The sequence below is a fragment of the Monodelphis domestica genome, chromosome 6 (genome assembly GCF_027887165.1).
Source record: "Monodelphis domestica isolate mMonDom1 chromosome 6, mMonDom1.pri, whole genome shotgun sequence".
In the NCBI taxonomy this organism is placed as follows: domain Eukaryota; kingdom Metazoa; phylum Chordata; class Mammalia; order Didelphimorphia; family Didelphidae; genus Monodelphis; species Monodelphis domestica.
The window spans coordinates 156,595,776-156,621,800 of record NC_077232.1 but is presented as its reverse complement, the minus strand read 5'-3'; the positions used below and the strand labels follow the sequence as shown (position 1 = coordinate 156,621,800).

The following is a 26,025-nucleotide window of genomic DNA, read 5'->3' as shown; positions in this document are numbered from 1 at the left end:
TCATTTAAACTGGCTCACCTGTTTCTGCTAATTGTAGAGCTATTCCTCTAATTCCTAAATCCTTGAGTCATTTATAGTTTCAGCCTCTGCTGAAAAATCCAAACTTCTTGCTATATCTCTCATATATATGACATTTTATTTTTATTTATACACACACACATGACATTTATATATATATCGTATGTGTGTGTGTGTATGTATACACATTCATACACTTATATGTACCCTATTTCAGTATTTTGGAAATCTTCATTTTTGCCATTGTAGTTACTTCTTCCAATGATGGCTAATTACAACTCTTTTACACGTTAGTTAAAGATCTCTGAAAATTTGGCTAAGAAATCAATCAGTCAGTAAGCATTTGTTAAGCACCAACTATATGTCAAGCACTATGCTAAGCTCTGGAATACAAGGACAAAGGGGAGGCAGTTCTTTCCCTCAAGTTCCTTACATACAAATAGGTCCATATATAGGTATATACAAGATACACATGTAGAATATATAAGGTAACCTTAGAGGGAAATGTATTAGCAGCTGAGGGGGGAGGATAGGAAGGCCCTTTGTCAAAGGTAGCCATGGATCCAAATCTTGAAGGAAATGAGGAATTCCAGAAAGTAGAGATGAGGAGAGTAATAATCCAGATTTGAAGGACAAGCAGTGCAGAAGCATAGAAACCAAAGATATGTAGACATCTAATTCAAAAGGAAAAAGATATGTAGGAAGGTATAGCCTGAGGGAATGGCTCAGGTGAAGGGATTTTTTATTCATTGGAGAGAACTGGATATGTTTGAAATCCGCTCAGAAGGGAACAAGTGGATAAGGAAAGATCGAGAAGAAAATGGCAGTAATGAAGGAGTCAAGATTCTAGACTAAAGGAGGGGATAGGATCAAAGGCAGAAGTCAAGGCAATGACCATTTCAAAGAGAAAGACCTCAAATATTTGAGTGAAGTAAATGAAAGGGGATTTTAAAATGTGATGTTAGAGATAAGAAGGATCTCCCAGTGGATGCCTCTGCTACCTCAATTGTGGAAATGATTGGGAATTCCTCAAATAGTGGTATCATAAGTAGTTAACAACAAAAATATGTAAGATATTAAAGGCAATTTTCAGAAGATGGCTAGCAAGGAATGTGGAAAGGCTTCCCATAACAATTACACCATTGCTTCAGGAAAGGAGAAATCATTTGACTGCCTGATAGAACAGCTCACCAAGAAAAAAACTTTGGCCTCTGGCCCCTCCCTTTTGTTTGTTCTCTGTTACAATGTAAACTCCAGGAAGGCAGGACTCTTTCTTTTAGTAGTAATTGTCGGCCCCCCCCCCCCCCACACACATCCCTCAACACAGAGTAAGTGCTTAAATTATTTTTCTTTCATTCATCCCCATTTAGAAAACAGGCTATATCAGCGACATGAGTGACATGAAGAGGCTGGGTTTAGGGACATTTATACTAGGATGCAAGCCAACTCTCCTCTACCAAATCTAGCCCATATTATTACGACATGACCAATTACTATCAGTGCCTGGTCTTCCCCATCTCCCACCTTTTCCCTCCCAGAGAAGGAGGCTGTGCTTGTGTAGAATTGGAAAAAGAGGGTTTCCAGAGCACATAATGCACAAGGGAAAGATTGGTGGACTTGTAGTCAAGAAGCAGTTAATAGCTAGGTAACCCTGGACAAGTCACTTCACCTATTTGCCTCAGTTTCCTCATCTGTAAAATGGGGATAATAACTGAATTTACCTCACAGAGTTCTTAAGAAGATCAAATAAGATATTTGTAGAAGTGCTTGGCATATAATAGACACTGTATTAATGCTTCTTCTCTCCTTTCCCTCTTCACTCTACTTCTCCACAGACTTTGTAGTAACCAATCAGGTGCCCAAGTCTTAAATTGAGTCTGCCTTACAATATCTTTCACATGTATCCTCTTCTCTACTCACTGGACCACCACTCTATTTCCTTCCCTTATCACCTCTTAATGTGGATTGTTGTAATGACTATCAGTCATTAAGCAGTTAAGTACCTATTATGTGCTTGGGACCAGGTGCTGATGATGAAAGTCCAAAATATGAAAGGAGTTTTTCCCTTTAGGAGCTTACATACTATTTAGGGAGAAAACATATAAATATACAAGTATATATAGTGTGTCTCTAAATACAAGATGATTTGGAGAGATGGGCACTCTCTGCTGGAAGGATCAGTAAAAACCTTCTGTATAAATTGGTGTTTGAACTATATTTTGAAAGAAATTAGGAATTTTAAAAGGTGTCAGGGTCAGGAAGTGGTAAATGTATTCTAGCAAGAGACCTAGAGAATAGAATGTTGAATGTGAGAACCACAAGAAGAATATTTTAATTGGATCAGAGAATCCAACATCCTCCTAAATGACCCTCATTTTTCCATTCTCTTCCCTATAGTCCAGTGATGTTGAACCTATGGCACAAGTGCCACAGATGGCACACAAAATGCTCTCTATGGCCACTCAGCCACTCTCCCTCTCCATCCCCCATCTTCAGAGTTCATTACTAGAAAGGCAGAGGGGCTCAGGTGGAATTTCTCCTCTCTCCCTCTCCACCCACAACATTGAGGGTAAAGGGGGTTGGGGGAGGGGGTAGCCCACAGGCAGCAGAGCTGGAGGAGAGCAGAGTGCTTGGGCCACTCCCCTCACCCCTTTCTACACTCACTGAGGATATTCCTCACTTCACTTGCCCCTCTGCCCAACAGCCCAATGGGAGCACCTTCTCTCTCCCCTATGTGAGAGATTGTGGGGAGGAACATGGCACTCCATCTCTAAAAGACTCTCCATCACTCATCCATCCTCCATATACTTCAGAAATCTGTATTTCTAATCAGACTGTCTGATATCTGCTCTAATTGTCCTCCATTGGGGGCAGTTTAGATGGCTCAGTGAATTCAGAGCCAGGTCTCTAGACAGGAGGTTCTGGGTTCAAATGTGGCTTCCACCACTTCCTAGCTGATCCAGGGCAAGTCACTTCACCCCAGTTGCCTAGCCTTTACCATTCTTTTGCCTTGGAACTCTGATACTTAGTATCAATTCGAAGACAAGATAAAAGTTTAAAGAAAAATCTTTGGGAGTTCCTTGTGTCTAGTATAACATAAGTCTCTGTGCCTCAGGTTTGTAATTCACTAACTTGCTTCCAAGTCATGACCAAGTGCTGTCTCCTTTCAGAATCCCCCATTGTTAATATTCTTGCCTTTTTGAAGTTACTTTGTATATAGTTAGTAGTTACTTATGTGAAATATTGTATTTCCCACTTGTAAGTAAAAAAAGCTATTTGAGGGCAGGAACTCTGGTTTAATTCCCTAATGCCTGCATGGAGAACTTTATTATTAGATTCTTAATAAACATTTATTGAATTGAAGAAGACCATTATCTTCAAAAAATGGGGCCTAGGATTATGGGAGCACAGATTTAGCACAAAGAATCTTAGAAGGTATACAGTCCAATTCTTTTCACAGATTAGGAAACAGGGCAGGTCCCTTCACCTCAAATACAGTGCTCTTACCACTGTACCACATCATTATTAATTAATACTCACAGTTTGGGGTAGCTAACTCTTTATCTGCTGGTTTTAATGATATACCTAATATTTATAAAGTTATAAATATTCTATTTTTTCCATTTAAAAACTAAGACTTAACTATTGTATAAAGCATGCAATTTCCTTTTTCATATTTCTTGATTAAAATGTTAGTTGTAAAAATTAGAAGATTTATTTTAAGTTATTTTCAAATGTGGTTCATAAGAACTCAATCTTTCACCAAAGGTAGAAACAGGTTTGTTTGTTTATTTGTTTTTCAGAAATAGTAAATTTAATATTAGAAATTTAAAGAAGGAATTCTTTTCTTGATTTTTTTCCCCTCAATATGTTTCTTACTTTGTAGTCGACAGAGGTATGTTCTTGGAGATTCAGCAATGCAGAAGATGGCCAAATCCCATGTTTTCTTAAGTGGTATGGGTGGACTTGGTGTGGAAATTGGTAAGTTGTATTTTAATATTTATTTGTAGTCCCAGGGTGCTTTTCAGAATTTTAAATATGTATTTTTAACATGACTTTTTTTTTTTGCTTAACTTAAAAATTTAAAAAAATGCCATTAGTTATTAATTCTATTCCTTGTCCACCTCCCAGAATGTTTGTCAATTTTTTCTTAAAAAGTGAATAAGCTAGCCAGTTCTCTTAAGTTTTGCCAATAATAAGCTGATCTTTATTCTTTTCCTCCTCTTTTAGCTAAGAATATTGTTCTTGCTGGAATCAAGGTATGTGAATAACCATACATGATAAAATAATTATTTGTTACAAACTTATTCTGGCTTGTATTAGCTTATAATCTTGGTTTTTAATTATTTCCCTCAAAACTATATTTTTAAATGGCTTTCCTTTTTTTTTTTTGGAAGTCACTTACAATTCATGACACAAAGCAATGCCAAGCATGGGACATAGGAACCAACTTCTTTATCTGTGAAGATGATGTTGTAAATAGAAGAAACAGGTCTGGATAAATTTTATTATTTGATTTCTCTACCATGTAAGCTTATATTTCCATAATACAAAATTCAGAAAGGACTAGAGCTGCTTAATCCATAATTAACCAGTAAAGTCTTAATAATACTGGTCATCTTTGAGTGATTTTATACAAATATATGTATATAAAATGCATGGGGGGGATTTTAAAATTAAATTTAAAAAATATTGATCATCTAGACTTACTCTATCAATATTAACTTGTCTAACTTGAAGCATTTTCATATGAATAAATGAATTTCTGAAGTTGGGGAGGAGAATTTATCATACTAATTCTAGTTAGATTCTCAGAGTACTTTATAAAAGGATTTCCTGTTTAATTTTAACTATCTAAAATTTTAACTGAGACAACTAAGTGGCACTATGAGTAGAGAGCTGGGCCTGAATTCAGGAAGACTCATCTTTCTGAGTTCATATCTGGCCTCAGACACTTGGTAGCTGTGTGACCCTGGTCAAATCACTTAACCCTATTTGCCTTAATTTATTCATCTGTAAAAATGAGCTCAAGAAGGAAATGGAAAACCACTCCAGTATCTTTGCCAAGAAAACCTCATTTGGGGTCATGAAGAGTAGAACACAACTGAAAACAACTGGACAACATAAGAATATTAACACTGAACTAAAGAGGTCTCATAGAACTATGAGCATATCCTTCGTGATTGTATGACTGCTCAATGCTGCCTGATTAAGTAAAGCTAGGTATTTACCGAGTTGTTTTTGTAATTCTTATGCTTTTAACTTTTTTTTTTAATTAAACGTTCCCATGAGTTTTCATATCCCATTGATAAGATTGAAGTATTTAGTTAGAAGAGTTTGTGCCAAGATATAAGCAGTTTATATCCAGGAGACAAATTGTATCATTTTTATTTCAGAGCTGAAGCTATAATTCATCGCATTGCAGAGCTAAATCCATATGTCCATGTCACATCATCTTCTGTCCCTTTAGATGAAACAATAGACCTCTCCTTCCTAAAACAGTATCAGGTAGGTGATTATTAGGTAGGCAATTATATTAAATGTTGGTATAATTTGAAGTAGTGTTTAAATGGTCATATAGTAATATCCATTTATTTGAAATATAATGGACCAGAAAAAAATGACTTGGATTCACATTACTTCAGTTAAGTTGGTGATATTTTTATTAAAAAGCTAGGACATTTCTAAATCCTTTAACTCATGCAGCAACATTAACTTTTAAATGACAGTTCTTGACACATCTACTTTGGATTTTGTCCTATAAGCCATATTTACTCTAGCATTACTTAATATCCCCAGAAATTCATTACATTTAAAGACTTGCACTAATAATGTTTGAAAATCATCTCATAATAATATCCCATGATAATGCTTAGTTTGTTCTTTATTGTATAATAACTGGGAAAATAACTTTCTATTTCATTTTCTACAACCCATTCTTTATGACATTTATCAATTTTCATTTAAAAGATTCTACCTATTATGGATTATGACTGCTTAAATTTTATTGAAAAGTGGAAGATAGTTCTTATCCTCAAGAATATATCCTATGATGAAATAACTAAAGAATATCATGTTTGGTATATGTTGTTTTATAATCTTATATTTTGTATTTGTATACATATATAAGTCAGTCAGGTGAATAAATACATGAATATTCACTGACAAAGAATACTAAAATGTATATTCTGATGAATCTTACTCTTCCCTCACTTTTTAGCATTATTTCACATTATTTCCATTTGTGTACATTCTAGCTAAGCTTTTTCCCAAACTCTATATGGCTTCTACCTCCATAGAATATGGCTTGTCTCCATATGGAATATTCTCCCTCATTTCTTTTCAGAATCCTTATCCTCCCTTTAAAACTTGGGTCAAGTGCCATATCAGCAAAACTTTGTGTCATTTCCTCAGCTACAACTTTCCTGGGGTACTTTGTCTGCATCTTCCCTGTCACCCCTTACTATGTATTTATTTGCATACCGTGCTCCCTAATAATATATAAATCCCTTAAGGACATTGACTGTGAATTTTTCTCTGTATTCCTAGCACCTCATCCATAGTAGATGCTTAATAAATAGGTTTTTGTTGGAATGTAATAATTAATCTTTGTCTTAAGAATCTGGTTCCTAGATAAGCAAATAACCTTAAAGTCAAGTAGAATTACTTTATAAAAAATATGTAACATGTTAGTGCTGGTATTTGCATGTTACTCTTTATCAAACAAGTACAGGGTTGTATAATATAAAACATATATATATATATGTATATATACATATACATATATATATAAAAGAATTGATACGTTAGAATATGCAGTAATTGATTTTCATTATGGAAGTTCTGGTAAGACAGATTCTTTACAAGAAGAAGAAACTTAAATTTAACTAAGTCTTTCTGAAGTAGCTTATTTTAGAGAAAAGAGCATTAAACTAGGAAAACCTGAGTTCTAGCCATGGATGATTGAATTTTGGCGGGTTTACTTCTCTGAGACTTCTTTAAAAGTAGTATAATACCAGATCAGTATTTCTATATGCTATTCCCCACTCCTGGTTATGGTGACTGAGAAAGGGAGGAATGAAATAGTTTTTCCCAGATGTATGTTCACTTTATAAAATGCAGGGAAATAGCTAAAGTCAAAAATTTTATGTTGCTTTAGGAATTAGATTAAGATTTCTAGTATTTAATTTTATGTTTCTTGCTCAACAGTGTGTGGTTTTGACTGAAATCAGACTTCCTTTGCAGAAGATGATCAATGAGTTTTGCCATGCTCAGCATCCACCTATTAAGGTAATTCTAGCCAATTTAAATGTATTTGGCTAGTCACAGTCACAAAAAGATTTCTGCTATTGAAACCTGTGGTTGTTCAATTAGTTATTCAGGAAGTTACTGATGTTATAAAAACAAAACAATAAAGTTTTCAAGTTTTTTCCCCATGCCATGTTCATAATCATACTGTCATTAAAATAAAAGACATTGATTTGTTGAAAGAGTGCTGAAACTCATAAATTATTAATTTTGGAGGTGTAGAGGATGATTTTCTGGCCTTACACCTAATGTTTCTTAGTAGTATTTTTATTATTATTAAATAAATGATCTTTCTACTATTTCTTACTGAAAATAAGAAACAAAATAAGAAATTGAACTTTCATTGTTGAGTCTAAGAAATTCTTTACCAAGCTATAAGTTAACTTTTTTTTTAACATTTACCTTCTGACATCAGTACTGTGTAATGGGGAAAATTTAGGCTTTGGGATTTATGTTATAATATTGAACAATGGCCGCCAAGGAATTTACTTATGAAATTCCTAAAAATGAAACACTCAAGTCAGAATGGAGTTTATGTAGGTTTAATCACACTGGGAGTAGGGAAAGGAGAGGGAGAGAAGGAGAGAAGAGGAAAGGGAAAGGGGCTACTCAACCTCTGACCAAGGCAGAGTGAGTTCTAGGCCCAAAGGGCCAAGGTGGAAAGAATCAGTCCTTAACTCACGTGAGTGATCTGAAGGAAAGCTGTCTGTGGGCGTCCTCTCCCTCCAAGCTCCTAACACCAACTCCCGTCTAGGTCTCTCCACAGGAAGTGAGCAAAATCCAGAGGCTGTTCCTTACCTCACTTCCTGTGTCTCACAAGTGCCAATGGTTGGCTCTAGCTTAGCTTAGGACAGCCCAGGTGGGCAGTTAGTTATTTCTGATTTGTCATTGACTAGCACATGCCCGTGTAGTGTGGGTGTGCACAATTTTTGGGTGCTATACCAAGATGGAGACTTTTAAAATTCACAACTGTGTATTGGTTCCAAAACAGAAGAATACAGAGGGCTTGGCAATGGGTGTTGAATATCTTTCCCAGAGTCACACAGCTAGGAAATCTGTTGTAAAATTTGAATCCAGGACCTTCTGTCTCTAGGTCATCCACTGAGCCACCAAACTGCCTCCTAAGTTAACTCTTAATAGCAAAATGTGTTTAAATTCTGCATGGCGATTTTTTTAAACAAACTGTCTTTGAATGTGAGTATAAAACTTTGTTTCCTGTAATCTGTACTTCACACTTTAGGGACAAGATTATTCTGATACTACACACTATTTCACATGAATTTTGATTATGAAATTAATTAAAATACCACTAAATAAGTTTGAGAACAACAGAAAAAATATCATGGAGGTCTATTTTTATTGTTTAAAGAAAAAAGTTAATTTTAATTATAGCCTTTTGCTTTACTTTACTCATTACTAGTCTCATCTAAGCATTGAACCTTCCTTTTTAACAATGAAAAGCAGTTAAGTAAAAACTAATACAACTGAATCTAACTGTATATATAATAATGTCCTTTTAGGACCCTACCTCTCTGTTTAGTAGAATTAATACATTCCATTAAAAATTCTCAAGTTCCAAAATAAGTTGCTAATTATTTAGGAAACAGTTTTTGGGAGTACTCTTTTCATTTATAGTCAGTTCTCAATTTTGGCAGGGATGATGTTCTTAGGATATAGCCCAAAAGTAAAAAACACAAATGTTGTTACACTGAATCTATGGAAAATAGGAATTTAAGTTCCAACAATCACCAAAAACTGTAATCTTTCACAAGAAGTTGCTGAAGATAAACTTTTCTGCATACAGTTCTTTTTAGCAAAATATTAATTCTGATAATATACTGAAATAAACCATGCCGTGCAGTATACAAAATAAAATTGGTAACATGTGAAGCATATTTTCTTGCTAGTAATTCCTTAGAATTCTACTATTCAATTCTTATAGCATGTGAAATCTACAGTACTATAACTAGCCTCAGCAAATAAAATTCTTAATACTAAAAAAAAATTTTTTTTTAACTAGAATCTTAACTTACACTGTTAGATAGTTGTGGGAGGGCATTGTATTCTGTAATGAATTATCGATTTGTTAGCCCCAAACTTGTGGCTGACAGCAGTTGTAAACAGTCTAGCACAAAGTTTATCAAACATCTTTATTTCCTCACTAAGCTGTATCACTGGTTTTGCATGCTTGAACTTAGAGCCCAAAGGACTTGCATTATGCTTTTCAGGCCTAATTACAATACAATATTTGAGTTTTAAAAGCAAACAATGAAAATATGCAGGGAATGCACAGGGGCACTTTTACAGTGGTAGGGTAAAGAAGACCAGTAAATCCAATTTGAATTCATGCTCCAGAAATTTGTGTGCCCTGCACCTCTTGTGTTTTCTCTGCTTCTTATAGCCACAAATATACATGGTTGCCTACGCAAAAGTGAAAATGAAATTACTAATAAAAGCACAAAAACACTTAAAATCATGAAAGTTAAGTATGCAAATATTAAGGATTGACTGTACATTATTGTTGTAGTCAGTAATCACAGTATATGTTATTCTACTGTTGCTTAACTTATTCTGCTTTAGTTCATTTGTTTCTTCCCACGTTCCTCTGAATTCCTTATACTCATCATTTCTTACTATACAATGACATATTATATATTTATAAACCATAGTTTGTTCAGCCATTCCCCTAGTCTTTGGACTCACACTTTGTCTCTAGTCCTTTGCCATCACAAAAAAATATGATAAATATTTTGGTATATTTGGGAACTTTTGGTCAGATGATATTTTTGATCAAGAGAATATAGTGATTTTTTTCACAAGACTCCAAATTGTTTTGCAACAAAGTTGAAGAAGTTAACTAACAATATATTAGTATCCCTGTTCTTCCACAATCCTTTCGTATTGACTTTACATCTTTTACCTTCTTGACAAAATTTTGGTGGGTATTTTCAAATGATTTATAGCATTTTCATGTGATCATTAGTACTTCCTTTTTCTGAAACTATTGCTATCCTTTGACCACTTATCTTCTAGGAAAAGTACTTAAAATATTTATATCGTTTTTCTATTATGTCTTGCACATTAATCTTTTATCAGTAATATTTGATGGAATTTCTTCCCATTGGGTTTAAATTTTAACTGCATTGCTTTTATTCATGCAAGAATTTTTTAATTTTATGTATTTAAGGTTTAAGGGGGTGGGGGGTTTGTGTTCATCTTTATTCCCATGGTTATACAAGATTTTTCCTTCTCCTGATTTTTTGAAAATTATGTGACTCTTTATATTAGGTCACATCCATTTGGAGCTTTTTGTGGTATATTATGTAAAATTATGGTCTAAAACAAATTTCAACTAAGTACTTTCCAGTTTTCCTAAACTTCTTAATAAAATTGTTAGTCTTAATCCCAGTAATATATATAAGTTTTTCAACCTCCTTTTCAGATTCTTAATTGCTACTGAATAATATAATTTTTGATTTGATAAGACTCTGAAACCTTTAGTAATAAAAGTTTTGCAGTTTGGCCAAAATTTGACTTTCTTAGGCACTGGTATAGTGCATAGTGATGGCCTTGAAGTCAGGAATCAGACAATCAAATATTTATTAAATTTCTTCTATATACGAGGCACTTCTTGCTAACTCTGTGACCTTTCATAAGTCACCTGATTTTTCTGAACCTCATTTGCCTTATCTCAAGTGGAGATGCCAACAACACCCAAGTCACAGAGTTGTTCTTTACCAACCTTAAAGTGTCACATAAATATTAACTGTTGCTTATTATTAAGCAAGCATCTTTTCCTTTGGAATTTGGAACATAAATTAGATAAGTGGAAAAGAAGACTATGACCTAGACTAATGATAAAATCTACTTGATAACCTACTAAACAAGATCCAGAGTATTAAGTGTCCAGAATTATGTATTCCAATTTAAAATCTCTTATTAAAAGAGTGTGTGCAATACGGGAGAGGAGTAAGAAATAATAAATTGATATCAACAGAAGATGGTCTACTCATGAAAACTTATAGTCAGGTTCTTAGAATTAAGAATTTGAATTTGAAAATAGAATTTCCATATATATAGTATCCCAGTGTATAATCTTAGAATTAACTGTACTAGATATTAATTTATATGTCTATTTTAGCAAAAGTCTTTATATTACTACCAAGGAGTTACCTGTCAGCTAAGAAAAGGAAAGAGACTTCTTAGTTACCATATTCTAAAGTATATAAGCCTAGTTTTTAATGAATAAAAATAGCCTTTACAAAATTGACTGCTCATATGCCAAGTTTAAAATGTCATCTTTTATATAACATGATCATTAAGAGAATTGATATTCATCTTCCCATCTTAACATCTTCCATCTCATGCAATACATTGTTTTAATGGGTAATCTGAACCAAAATATCAAATTATTAAAATACTACCAATAAAGCTGTGTAAAAAAAAGACAAAAATCTCTTCCCTGTTTACAAATTTAAAAGCTTTTGAACCCTTATTTGTGAAAAAAAAAATTCATACACATTAATGGGTAGTGTAAGTTATATTATGCAACATGAAGTTGATTTAGTGATTTCATAAAATAAGAAAAAAATTTTCAGATAGTGATATTTAAAGCTCTCGTTTATGTCAGTCATAAATTTAAGTTGCAAAGTATATATTGCACTGGGTCTAGTCAGAAAGACCACAGTTGAAATCTGGTCTCAAACTTATTTGTGAGATCCCAAGTAAGTTAATTGATTGCTTTAATTGCCTCATCTGTAAACTGGAGATAATGATAACAACTACTCACAGGTTTGTTGTGAAGATCAAATGATAAAAGAATTGTATAGCATTTAGCACAGAGCCTGGCACATAGTGTAAAAAAGGAATTCTTTATTCTTTTTTTAATTTAACATGGGATCTGGAGGTCCTCTTACCATAGAGATGTGTAGGGATTAACCAGCCCATGGTGAGAGGAAGGAGGAACCATAGAGACATGAGGTTTAAAGTGAGGTTTAAAAAGGGTATAAAAAGGGCCAGCATCAGTTGGTCAGGCAGTCATTTGCTGACAGGTGTTGGCAGTAGTGGGGAAGTTGGCTGCTAGGTGTGTTAGGTTGGTGGTTGGCATTTAGTTGCTGGAATATAAAAGGTGAGCCCAAGCTTACTGATAGGGCTTTTTGGCTTTATAGCCTCTAAAGGGCTTTTGGCTTTAGCCTTTAGAGGGGTTTTTGGCTTTTGTATTTTTGACTTTTGATTTGGACTGTTAAGTTTTTTTCTTTCTTGAACTTTTTTGGGAGGTGGTTGGTCTTTTTTTGACAGACCTAATTGGGGTTGGATTAAACACTGATTGGGTTGGTTTTGAATGGGGTGGAACTTTGTGGGGTGGTTGTTATTAGCAATAGTTATAGGCATTTATAGGTAGAGGCAGGCAGTTTTAGGTAGTAATTATAGGTAGTTATAGACATTAGGAAATTTTCTTTCTCTACCTTTTTCCTATATTTCCCTCCTTTACTATATTCTTTTCTATCTCTAATAAAACTAAATTGTTCTATCTCTATTTTAATAAAACTTAATTGTTAATTGTTTAAAGCTGCTCTTTTATTTTGTCAGACTCCATTTTAACCCTTACAATAGTAAGTGTTTTTTTAATGTTAGCTATAACAATAATAATAATTATTATTATCATCAATCCATTTTTATTTGTATTCCATATAATGTACTGTCAGCTTGCCTGACACCTACATTTGCCCCTTGTCTTCAACCTCATCTTTTATTGGATACCCAAGTGTCCTGTTTTCTTTCCACTTGTTTCAGCAGAATTAAGTAAAGGGAGACAGGGTACAATGAGACAGGAATCTGTATTATGTGTTTACAGTGTATGAGCTGTACTTCTCTAATGACGAATATAGAACAAATTTTTACCTTGAAAATTTGATGCAGATCCATGTTACCAATAGAAGGTGGTTTGTTGCTAACTTTTTTTTTAAGTACTAAACCAGTGGTACACCAAGAGTTTTGAAACCTAAACTAACAGCTATGCAAGTAGTTATTTTCTTTATGGTTTCCAAAAAGAATACTTAACCCTTCATTCTGAGGTGGTCTTGAGGCTGTGCCCAATATTATTTAGTGACAAAACTCATATGTACGCACCTGTAAAATAGAGACATTGATGCTTGGCATATATTTTCTACCATAGTTATCATGGAAAAAGTGCTTTGCAATCTTTAAAGCATCATGTTAATGTAACCTATTGCTGTTTGAGAATGAACTTGTATTTATGCCTTATTTTGCAGTTCGTCAGTGCAGATGTTTTTGGGATTTGGTCACGTTTGTTTTGTGATTTTGGTGATGAGTTTGAAGTGCTAGATACATCAGGAGAAGAACCAAAGGAAATCTTCATTTCAAACATAACACAAGTAAGAGATTGAATTTCAGATTTAAACATTTATGGAGTATTTTTTGAATACTAGTCATATTGACATGATTACCTGTAATACGATAGAGATAATATCAGAGAGAATTAGTCTCTTGTAATATCACATTCATTCCTCTGCTAAAGTTTTACTTTGAAACTGGAGAGACTTAGAGATTAGTTTCCCTAAGTACTTGAAGATTTCTTTAGGAAAGTCTGTCCTCACAAGACAAAGCTGGCCTGTTTGTCAGAGAGGCTCTTCCCCAGAAGGTTAAATACCAAGTAATATTTTTAACAGCCACAACCATTAATAATCTAATCTACTATATATAAAAGGATTGCATTCTGAATTAGTAGAGGATGTTTTTATGCCACAGAAACTACACATACTTGCATGATTCTATAGATCTTTTTATAAAGGGATCCTACAATCAAGAACCACATTGCTTTTGACAAAGTAATAGAATACTTTCTTTCCTGCTTCCATATTCACACTGATCCTATATGTGTGCCTTTGTTTTCTTTTCCTTGCCCTATACTTGTTGAATACTAGCTCCACATATCATTTGTTTTATACTTTTATTTTTAACCCTTACCTTCAGTTTCAGAATCAATACTGAGTATTGGTTCCAAGGCAGAAGAGTGGTAAGTGTCTTCCCCAGGGTCACATAGTTAGGAAGTATCTGAGGTCAAATTTGAACCCAGGACCTTCTGTCTCTACATATGGCTTTCTATCCACTGAGCCACATAGCTGCCCCTTGCCTTTGTATTTTTCTAATGTGTATAGATATTATTGTGTTTTAGGTGTCTAGACTATGGTCTCCTTAAGAGTGTAAACTATCTTATTTAAGCTTCCTATCTTTCAGCAGTAGGCTAGTCTGTTAAATTGAAAATGCTGATCCAATTTTCTTACAATGTAATTTTGTCCTTAACGTGTCATCACTGTGCTCTTTGTTTGCCAGTTTTTTTAAATGGCATTTAGTCTGTCTTTCATTATGTATGATATTAAATTCAAAATTTTTATATGGCATTTAAGTATGCTTATAAGTTGACTATATTACAGCAGAAAAAGAAAGGATTTCAGCAGTGTTCTGGGCTAGCACTCTTGTGCTCAGAATAAAGCAGAAGTATACAATAAAGTTGAATAAAAGCACAATAAGATAAAATAGTATCCTAAAGTTGTATCTGACTTCAGCTGCCTATCTAAGCTAAACTTATCCAAGGAGTTTCTGTTACAATGTTCTTTATCTGGGATGATCCTGTGTCTGCTTGAAGACCTTTAGTGTATGGAATTCCATACATTCCACTTTTGGATAGCTGTAATTGTCAAAGTATTTTTTTTTCCCTGACATTATGCCTAAAAATATTTCTTTTCAACTTCCAGCCATTATTCCTGATTTTGTCCTATGGAACCTTACAGAACTAATTTAAACCTTCTTCCCCATGACAACCCTTGAAATGTATACAGACTTTATCATGTCTTCAAATCTGAGGCCTCTTTTCTCCAGGCTAAACATCCCCAGATCTTTCACCTAATCCTAATGTGATACGAACCCATAACTCTACACTCTATGGTTTCCTTGTTCTAGTTTATCACTCTCTCTAAACTGTGGTGCCCAGAATTGAATATCATATTCCAGATATGGCCAGGCCACAGTCCAAGAGGGAGCATCACATCTTTATTCCTAGAATCTATGCCTTTCATCATGCAGCCCAAGATAACAGTTTTTTTTACTGCCATGTTATGCTGCCCCCAGATCTTTTTTGAGACAAGGTTCTCTACTCATGCCTCTTCCATTCTGTGTGTGTGAAGGTGTTTTTTTTTTCCACCTGAATATTTTAGACCTCTCTTTTTAATATGACCTTATTAAATATCAGCCTATAGGCTGATAAGGGTTTTTTTTACTTATAACTCACATTAAATGGGTTACCTGTCCTTTATGGTTTTTACCTTTTTATCTGTCAAATACATTCCTTTCATTTCACTGACATTGTCACTACCCTGGTGTGGGCCCTTATCTCCTCACCCTGGGACTATTGCAGAAGGCTGCTTGTTGGCCTCCATGCCAACATGACTGTCCACTTGAATCCGTTCTCCACTCTACAGGCCTGTGTCACCTCTGCTTACCCCAGACTACTCAATCAATTCTGATATCTCCCTTTCCACCTCTGGGATGAAATACAAAATTATTTGTTATTTAAAGCCTTTCACAACTGCCCCTCCCACCATTCCTTTACTGTCTGCTTATTCCTTATACACACACCCCAGTCCTCCTTCCACAGACTCTTTTCTTCCTAGCTTACAGTCCCTCCTATAGGAAACCTTTCTTGATCTACCTTAATTCTAGTGCCTTCCCCTGTTGGTTATTTCTAGATTATTCTTTATGTTGGTTGTCTGTATATTGTTGTTGGCATTTTGTTTCCCCATTAGACTGCGAGTTCCTCAAAAGAAGGGGCTATCCTTTACCTTTCTTTATATCTTGATGAACCTGCCCTCTAAAACCTTTATCCAAGTCACTAATGATTGTGTTAGAAAGTACATATCCCTTCCCTATGCAAATTAGGCTAATTCTCCCTTATAAAGTATTGAGACAACCCTTGAATCTTGGTTGACTGAGGGAACCAACACACAGACCTTTGACATCACTTTCTGTTCACCTGAGTACAAAGCAGCCAGAAGGAGCTCCAAGAGTTCTCTGCTGTTTGATTGGTGGATCACAGTGAACAACTCAGACAAAAGAGCTCAACCAAATTTGTTCAGGTTATCTGATGCTTACCTTGTTGAATATTCTTCTGCTATGGCTAAGTAAATCTTTTCTTAACTGTTAGTCAAATGATTTTCATACATCTCATTTCATTCCAGTTTTGAACCTAAACTGTCAGTCAATTGGTCTGAATCAGGCCCAATCATTCATATATATATATATATATATATATATATATGACATTCATTCATATATATATATATGACATTCATTCATATATATATCAATCATGCTATATATATATATATATATATATATATATATATATATATATATATATATATATATAGTGTATTCATCTGGTTCCTATGAGCATATGACATGAATTTATCAAGGGTGGCAACTAAGTGTTCTATTACTATTTTCTTGTTTTTATTGAATATCACCTTTTAGGTAGTCACTTTTGTCCTTTGATTTCCAGGGTGAAGATTATTCTCCTTAGCACAGTATTTTTGCAGGACCATACCACACTCATATTTATCTTTTGTTACCTGCCTTTCCATCTTCTGTGTATATCTTTCTAAAAGCTAAGTTGATTAGTAAGTTCTCTGTGAATATACATTGGTCTTTTGAGACTTCTTTTCTTCCTCATAAGAATTACTATCAAAGTTTTTTGTATGTTTATAATTTTATTTTTGAGTGTCTCATTTTTTTCTAGACTGACTTCTCCATAGAATTTTAGGCTAAGGAGTCTTGCCTATTATTCTTATCTATCTGTATCTACAACAGGTCTTTGAAATGTGATTTCCCAAATTATAGGAGGTATGTCCAGCTTTCCTCTTCTAGGAGAAGTAATCACTTCATCCCAAGGTTTGCAACATTTCCACCCAAACATCAGATCTCTTCCTGTTAATATGAACTAGATTTAATATAAAATTTCCCCTTGTTGCCTCTCCTGCTTTTTGAAGAATGAAATTCTCAATGTGAATATTTTTCTAATTTTTTTAAACTTCCCAACTTTCCTTGGTTGCTCATTTCAGTTTTAATTTAGCTCCAAAGTTAGGAATATCATCTTTATTGTCCAACAAATAATAAATTCCCTATCTCAGTGATAAGAGCCCGAATAGAATACTTTCTTAAATGACTGTAGTAAACATGCAGCTTTTGTTATACATTTTTGTAGTATTATCTATATAATCTTTCATCCAAAGATTTATTTTCCTCAGTAATCTCCAAAAATTAAAGTCCATCTCAAACTGGACACCAAAGTTACATGTATTAACTAGAACCAGATTAAAATATAATGAGATAAGGGGCAGCTAAGTGGCTGAGTATAGTGAGAGTCAGGCCTAGAGACGGGAGGTCCTAGGTTCAAATCTGGCCTCAGACACTTCCCAGCTGTGTGACCCTGGGCAAGTCACTTAACCCATTGCCTAGCCCTTACCACTCTTCTGCCTTGGAGCCAATACACAGTACTGACTCCAAGATGGAAGGTAAGGGTTTAAAAAATATATATAATGAGATAATTTCTGTCACCTGATTTATACTCTTGTAAATGCATCCATCCATGTATTATGAATATATGTTTTCTGTTACCATTTCTTAAGGAAAATAAAAAAGTAACATTTCTAAACCTTTTGGTTTGTGATTCATTATGATAGCAGGTCTTTCTCTTTTTTTCTGTTATATTTTGCCTAATTGGTCTTTTCACCAGCCTCTCAGTTATAGTCTTTGTTGTTTTATTGAACTACAAGTAAAATTCTCCAGTCTTTGTTTTCATTTTTCATTTGTACTAGAATTTTTTTGTTTTGTTGAATTAATTTTAAATAACTAGACAAGAATTTGAACTAAAGATACTTGAACTTAGGTTTTGAAAGATTTTCTTCCTTCATTAACCTTCAGGCTAATTTAACTTTTAGGCAAACCCTGGAATTGTAACTTGTCTTGAAAATCATCCACACAAACTCGAGACTGGAAATTTTGTAACATTTCGAGAAATAAATGGAATGGCAGGGTTAAATGGATCCACAAAACAAATAACAGGTAAGCTTGATGACATGTGTTCTAAATACTAAATAGATCTGTCATCCCATTGATGTGAGTACTGATATAGTCCAGTGACAGAAATAATTCATCCATTCACTTTCTCATCCTTTACAAGTGTTCATATTCTCATAACTCTTCCATAAGTGTTTCACCTAATTTACTGAGAGCCTTCCTCTAAATCTCTTCATCTTTCATGGATATCAGTGAAACATGTGGACTATTCATTAGTTATATCTTGCTTTCACCACATGTCTGACTCTTCCTTTTCCGTACCATGTCCTTGACACAACTTCTTTACAGTTTTTTGGTAAAATACCATAGCATACTCATGCCAACTCACTACTCCTCTGTTGCTCTTTGGATAAAATACAACTTGTTTCCTTAAAGATATTCCATGACATATAACCCTACAGCATGATTGGGAGAAAATCATTGTGGTAAGGTGGGTATTTGTTTCAAGAAGATATTTGAGATTATTAAAAAGCTCATCCAAGGTGCTTTGTTCATGGAGGCTGTCTAGCACAGAATCCAAATTGAAGAAAGTGTATTAGACTTGTAAGCAACATGTCTGGTTTTGAGTTTCTGCTCTAAATTTTGCTGTGTGATTGTGGGAAAATAACTTATCCTCTGAGCTTTATTTCACTGATCTGAAAAACTACAAAGCTCTTCACACTTGCACTCTTAGGTAGCTGTAAGAAAGGACCTTTTGTAAAACTTAAAAGACCTGCATGAATGTAAGAGGGTGCTTTTACCATCATTTCAGTATCTGACTAGAGTAAATGATTTAGTTCATCTGCTTGAAAAAATTACTAGTCATGCTATGGATATAGCCCTGGATTTGAGTTAAAGAATGTGGGTTCAAATCCTGACTTTGGGCAAATCACCTAATCTCTTTGAATCTGAGATTCCTCATCTGTGAAAATAAGTGAGTTGGATTAGATGACTTCTAAAATTCTAAAATTTCTCAAGCTTTTCATCCTAAAGTACGAGAATTAAAATAGAGGCACTTTATCCCTTTATCCTTTATTTTTTCATATGATTCTTTTTTGCATATTATCATATTGATCTGAATATAGAACAAACTTTCCCCTCAAATATGGCTTTTGCTGATATATTATAATCTATGTTATTTTTAATTATATAAATATATTAGGTTTTTTCCTCTTTGAAAGAGATCTAATTTTAGGAGTGTAATATTTAGATAAAAATAACTTGTAAATGAATATGTCCCTTGACATTGAGTTATTTTTTCATTATAGAACCTTTGAAATAGAATATAGTTTAAAATTTAAAATCTGGTTTGATTCTTGATGTAAGAAGAAATAAAGTTCAGGGGAACAGTGGTTATGCAGCTATAAATGTTATTTATGGGATAATGATTTCTGTATTTTCTTTCTTTTTTTTTCCAGTGGTCTCACCATTTTCTTTCAGTATTGGTGATACTACAGAAATGGAACCATACTTACATGGTGGAATAGCTGTTCAAGTTAAGACATCTCAGACATTTTGTTTTGTAAGTATTTTCTTTCATTGCCTAAATATTTATACTTATTGGCTAAAAGAATATATAATAAAAAATGGAAAGCAATGTATCTTCAATTATTAGCCAACTAATTGGAGCTTCAGCTAGAATCAGGATTTTTCTATCATTCTAAATCAGGAAGAAAAAAGTAAATCATAAGAAAACAAACTGTTTCCAGAATTCTCTTTTTTTGTTTTCTTTAAAAAAAACAAACAAAAAAACCCCTTTCTTAGTGATCTTCTAGAAATAGTTTGAATTCAAGACAATATCCTCCCTTCTATTCCTCTAGTACTGAAAAATACTTATATATATATATATAGTATGTGTGTTTTTTTTACTGTCATCCTGAGTCATTAGAATATTCTGAATTGTGAACTAAAAAGCCAGCATAGTACAGTTGAAAGAGCATTAATTAGACTTCTTTATTAAGAAATGAAGGTGAGAATCTCTCTTGTCCTCCTTTAGTTCTGTATCCTATGAGATAATATTCTTTATGCTTAATTTATTCAATCAGTAGCAGGTACTAATGTATTTTTAAAAATTATTTTCAACACTAAGATAAAACTTTTGGTACTAAAGATCTGTATTGCAAATAAAAGGAATTTTGTGTTTGAACACTGTTAACTAGATATTTGAAAGTCAGACTGCATAACAAGTTCATAATTTTACATACATTACTTCTTTATTCTCATTTGTATGTGTTTGACCATAAATTATTTTTTGAGAAAGAATGGTTATGGTCTTATTCAACATAATGTAGGTCAGTGGAGGTAGTTGAGGGATCAAAAGATAATTTTGTTTTGGCCATGTTAGGTTTGAAGTGCTGATATCACATATTGGTTTAGAGGACAGTTGGCAGTGAGGAATGGGAGTTGGAGAGAGAGATTAGGGCCAGATCAATAGATCTGGTAGTCATTTGGATAGAGATAGTAACATGAAGTATTTCAGATCCTCAAGGGAGGGAATATGAAGAGAAAGATCATTTACGGCAGAAGTGGAAAGGGCTGGCATTTTTTATTTTGATGATACCTTTTGCCCACAATTGAGTTAATTTCAGATTTAACTTTACTTTCTTTCAAACCCTTAGAAAAATGGGCACATAATGAAAGATTTTTTTGTGTTTGTTTGAACTTATTATTTAATTGGTCCCATTGAATTTTTAATTTTGAAATGTGAAACTTCCTCTTCCAAAATATGACAGTTAATATCAGTGTTAGAGAGTTGCCTAGGGCACTCCGAGGTTCAATAACTTGCCCAAAGTCATTTAACCAGGATATGTTAAAGGCAGAATTTGAACCCTTAATTATTCCAAAACCAGCTCTTTATCCAAGATTCCACTCATTCTCTCATTGATTTATATAGAAATTATTTCTCAGAACAAATAGAAAAAATATTTGTGATTTTCCCTTCTTTATACATTTTTAACATAGCTTCAGAAATATTTCTCACTGATATAATTTCTCTGATATGTAACAATATACTTTTATAAAACTCTTAAGTATTTTATCATTTGCTTTAATAGCTTCTTTTCCCCTCTATCAGGAATGCCTGGAAAAACAAATAAAACATCCAACATGCCTTATTGCTGATTTTAGCAAACCTGAGGTAATTAATTCTTTTGGCACAATGGATATTTTTAAAAGTGAAACATAACTGTATTTTTGCTGTTCCTTGTAGCTTGCTTTCTCAAGCACTAACCGGAGATCTTAATTTTAATATAGAACTGAAATCTGAGTTTCAAGAAATAAGATTTGTTTCATAGAACAAGTCTTAGAGCAAATGGGAAAAATTATAACTATGATCTTTGTGATTCTGGTAGTGTGAATGAGATGTCATCTAAGAATTAATGGAGATGTAATGTTACCCCAAAAATGCTTAGCTGGTCCTGTTTCTATTTTCCTAGCAAAATCATGGCTTTTGATGCAAATTGGGTCTTCAGTAAAATAGTTGTGTTGGTAGTCACCTAACCTTTTTGATTACAATTCTATAAAATAGGTTTAGGTGATTTTCAAACTATCTTAAAGTCCTATAAAATAGATATATTCTTTGTTTTAATGATATTAAACTTTTGTTAGGTACTGTGTGAGCACTTGGTATAATTGTATATTGTTTCAAATATATAGCTTGAATTAAATGAACAAAGAGTATCTTTTTTAGTTTTAGAACTCTAAGAAAATGTTCTTAACATTTCTTTGAGGGAAAAGTTGTAGTTTCAGTTCATTCACATTCTTTGTAACTGGGAGATGAAGATAAAGAAATAAAAGGGCAAAAAATGGTAGAGGATCTGCTTCCATGTACAGGCCTTATGTTCCTTCTTCTAATGCAGAGATCCATTGTAGTGGTATAGACTTCCAAGAATGGAGGCGTAACATAGTACTCTTACCTAAATTCTAGTGGTTAATGTGCCTTTATTAATTTGCTATGTGATCTCCTCAGCAAGTTACTTTCTACTCTGACCTTCTGATTTCCTTTTGATAGAATAAGGGGATTTGACTAAATGGCCTCTAAGGTCCTTTCCAGCTTTAAAGAACTGTGAGCATATCTCTTGGGTGCTCATTTTCCTCATTTTTACGCTTTCTTGTTCTATTTCTTTTCTAAGATATTTTAAATACTAAATATTGAGAATAAAAATGTGTTTTGATATTTTGTTGTGATTCCCTTTTTCTTCTGAATAGGCACCTCTACAGATCCATGCTGCCATGCTTGCCCTAGACCAATTCCAGGAAAATTACAATCGAAAGCCAAATATTGGGTAATATATTTTGAGTGGTGTCTTGGTTGTTTTTTTTTTTAATTGAAATTTGAGCTGCTTACCTACTTACCAAAGAAGTTGCTTTTTCTTGACTCCTATGGAACTAAATAAAACAAAGTAATCAATTCTTTTATTTATTTTTGGTATTTGTTGATCAGATCACCTGCATTCTGCCAGGGATTATAGACTAAAGGGCATCCTCCTTGTCCAGTGAATCATTATTGTGGATATTAATAAACACATCTTTAAGTTCTAGAGTTCAACTCTATTTTTTGCTTGGTGGCCCATATGAATTTAAAACAAAATTATGTATTATTTTGGCATTTTTCTGACATCTCTGTATTAAAGTATATACTTATGTGAGAAAGAGCTAACTTAAAGTAAAAATAGATAAAATTAAGAAGCAACATGGCATAGTGGCAAGAGCATTTGGGCTCAGAGTTTGTCTTACAGTATATTACCCTGGCTTGGTCTGACCAAATTGGAAATATTTTTCAGTATTGGGCCTTTGGAGGTCATTAGGATTCTTGGAGATTTAATGTTCTGGTTAATCATGTTTCTGTGACTTAATAGCTTTTTTAAAACTTTAAATCACTCAACCTTAGGTTCCTAAGGTTATCATACCTGCCCTGTACTTTGTAGATTGTGAAGTTCAAATGAAAAAATGTGTATGAAAGAAACTGATGTTGATGGCTATACCTTTTGGTACAAAGAGGACATTTTTAAGGCAGAATTTGATAAGAATGCTTGAGAAAATTATCACAAGGGCCAAATCTTAGAGCCATTCCAGTAATTATTAATCTCTTTGCTATCAATTCAGTACTTTCTTTTTCCTTTTCTAAAATTCACAGGTTACTCAGACAAAATCCTTTTTCCTCTTCCTCATTACATAAGTATTTTCTCCTTAAGTTTTCCAAAAGCTAATTTTGATAAGGCGAGTCACTTCAAATCACTGATATTTATTAACCACTTACTTATAAAAGTTGGTGTGTCAACTGCTGTGCTGAGTTCTAAGAGTTATAAAGATAAAAATTAAATCTGTCCTGTTCACAAAAAACTTACTTATTATAGGGATACAGCATATACACAGATAAATAGATACAACGTGGAGACAAAGTAACTTCAATAGAAGTAGGAAGAAGAACATTAACCAACTAATATGTTTCAGAAAAGGCCTCAACTAGGAGGTGGAATCTTAGCTGAGTCTTCTAGGCATAGGACATGGACAAAAGTTCAGAAGCAGGAAGTGAAATGTCATGTGGAGAGAACAGCAAATAGGCTACTTTGTGAGTGCATAAATGGGAGGAGTATAATATCAATCAGGAAGGATAGATTGAAACCAGTTTTAAACAACAAAGAGAAAAGGTTTCTTCCCCTCCCCCCCCCAATGATTGGGTGCTACTGATGAAGTTTAACATGGTCAGGTGTTAATTTCAGAAATCTTAGGAAACTTAATTGAATTCATCATTATTACATCTTAAATTAAATTATTGCCTTAAGTTATTATAAATAATACTGTCATTTATGTAGCACTTTGATGTTTACAAAGGTTTATATGTTCTCTTTAAGATTTAAGTTTATATATTCTCTACTGTTATCAGCCCAATAGCCATGTGAGGGCGTTATATATAAAGAAATTGAGGTTTGAAATAGATAGTTACACAGCTAATTGTCAGAGGTGGGATTTGAACTGAGGCTTCTCTGGACTTCAAGTCCAGTGCTTTTCCCATCATACTGCCTCTGTTAATTCGTTTGAATACAAATCCAAGTTTAAACATTGTACAAATTTGAAGCATATTGATGGTTGTTCTTTATTTTCAATGCTAGATGTCGTCAAGATTCTGAAGAATTATTGAAACTAGCAACATCTATAAGTGCAACATTGCAAGAAAAGGTGGGAGTTTTTTGTAAGTTGCTAGATGTAGCCTTTCAGTTTAACCAGCATTTATCGATTTCTCCCCTTCTCAAGAAACTTCAGAGTCTATCTGTCTCCTTTAGAATAATATGAACTCTGGAAGCTGGAACCTTTAACATTCTTACTTCCTCCTATCTTTCAAGTTCATTTCATAACACTGCTCATATACATTATGTTCCAACTACGCTAGACTCCCTGAGATTCACTGTATATGATATTCTTCACTTACTATCTCCCCTCACCAGGAATGTTCTTCCTTTTTACCATCACCTCCTAGGACTCTGGCCTCCTCTACAGTTTAGTTTAAATGATACTCCTACAAGATTTCTTTGCTCTTTTTTCCAGTTGTTAGTATCTCACTTCATCTCAAAGTACTCTGTATTTATTTTGTGTGCATCTTGTATTTACTTATCCCAACAGAATGTAAACTTGTAAAGAAGGGCTGTGTCAGCTTTGTCTTTGTATCTAACACTTTGCTAACAGTATTTTGCACATAGATTCTTGGTCCTTTTTGATAGGTTAATTAAGCGTCTGCTGTGTATAAAAGGTTTACATTTTAAGCCACAGGCTTATGCAACATCAGCAATGTTAAAGTACATTTATAAGAAAAGTTTCAGGTAATCTTTTTAGATGTAGACCCATGGTAATTTTCCCATTGTCAATAAGTTTCAAATAATCTATCTATAAAAAATACTGTTGTTCATTTTTTCCCCCTGATTTGCTTTTCAGCCTGAAGTAGATAATGACATTGTGAATTGGCTCTCCTGGACTGCCCAAGGCTTCTTAGCCCCGCTGGCTGCAGCAATAGGAGGGGTTGCCAGTCAAGAAGTATTGAAAGCTGTGACAGGAAAATTTTCTCCCTTATGCCAGTGGGTTAGTTTTGTATTTTGGTATTGTTTTGTATTTTTAATATTTGGGTAGATTTCTCTATCTAAAATCCTGAATAGTTTGCTCTTTACAAACTTGAAATATTATTGTAATAAAGCATATTAATGTATTTCTTTGTACATAAATTTAAGATGAGGATAATTTTCTACAAATCTTTAATTGTGGAAATAGTTGCAGCAGTGTTTGAAATTTAGCCCACTTGTTAAATAACTCCCACATTATCCACCCTGTATCCCAAAAGCATATTCTTTAGTATATTTCTGGCACTAAGGTCCTTACTTCTATAGTAAAGAAGATGGTCTTCTCAGCTTTCAGTTTTACAGCAAATCTTCAGGGTTCTCATCCCATCCCCCTGGGTATATGAAAATTTCTATCTAGATTCTTTGACTTCATTTGCCTTCAAATTATCATCCTATTTAATATGATTACTATTATCATTACATGTAACATAAATCAGGAATGGGGGATCCGTGAGCTTGA

General features: G+C 33.7%; 1 protein-coding gene across 2 annotated transcripts in view; it reads left to right on the top strand.

The window, feature by feature from the left end:
* UBA6 (ubiquitin like modifier activating enzyme 6) overlaps positions 1-26,025 on the top strand; it is a 62,634-nt gene that overhangs the window by 2,878 nt on the left and 33,731 nt on the right. Inside the window, exons 3-14 of one of the 2 annotated variants that reach the window (XM_007496380.3) lie at positions 3,905-3,999; positions 4,249-4,277; positions 4,416-4,510; positions 5,415-5,526; positions 7,228-7,308; positions 13,599-13,721; positions 18,342-18,465; positions 19,878-19,981; positions 21,533-21,595; positions 22,666-22,742; positions 24,570-24,636; positions 25,387-25,530. In XM_007496380.3, the coding sequence (XP_007496442.1) occupies positions 3,905-3,999; positions 4,249-4,277; positions 4,416-4,510; positions 5,415-5,526; positions 7,228-7,308; positions 13,599-13,721; positions 18,342-18,465; positions 19,878-19,981; positions 21,533-21,595; positions 22,666-22,742; positions 24,570-24,636; positions 25,387-25,530 (1,114 nt within the window). The other variant, XM_016423225.2, reaches the window with a different exon arrangement.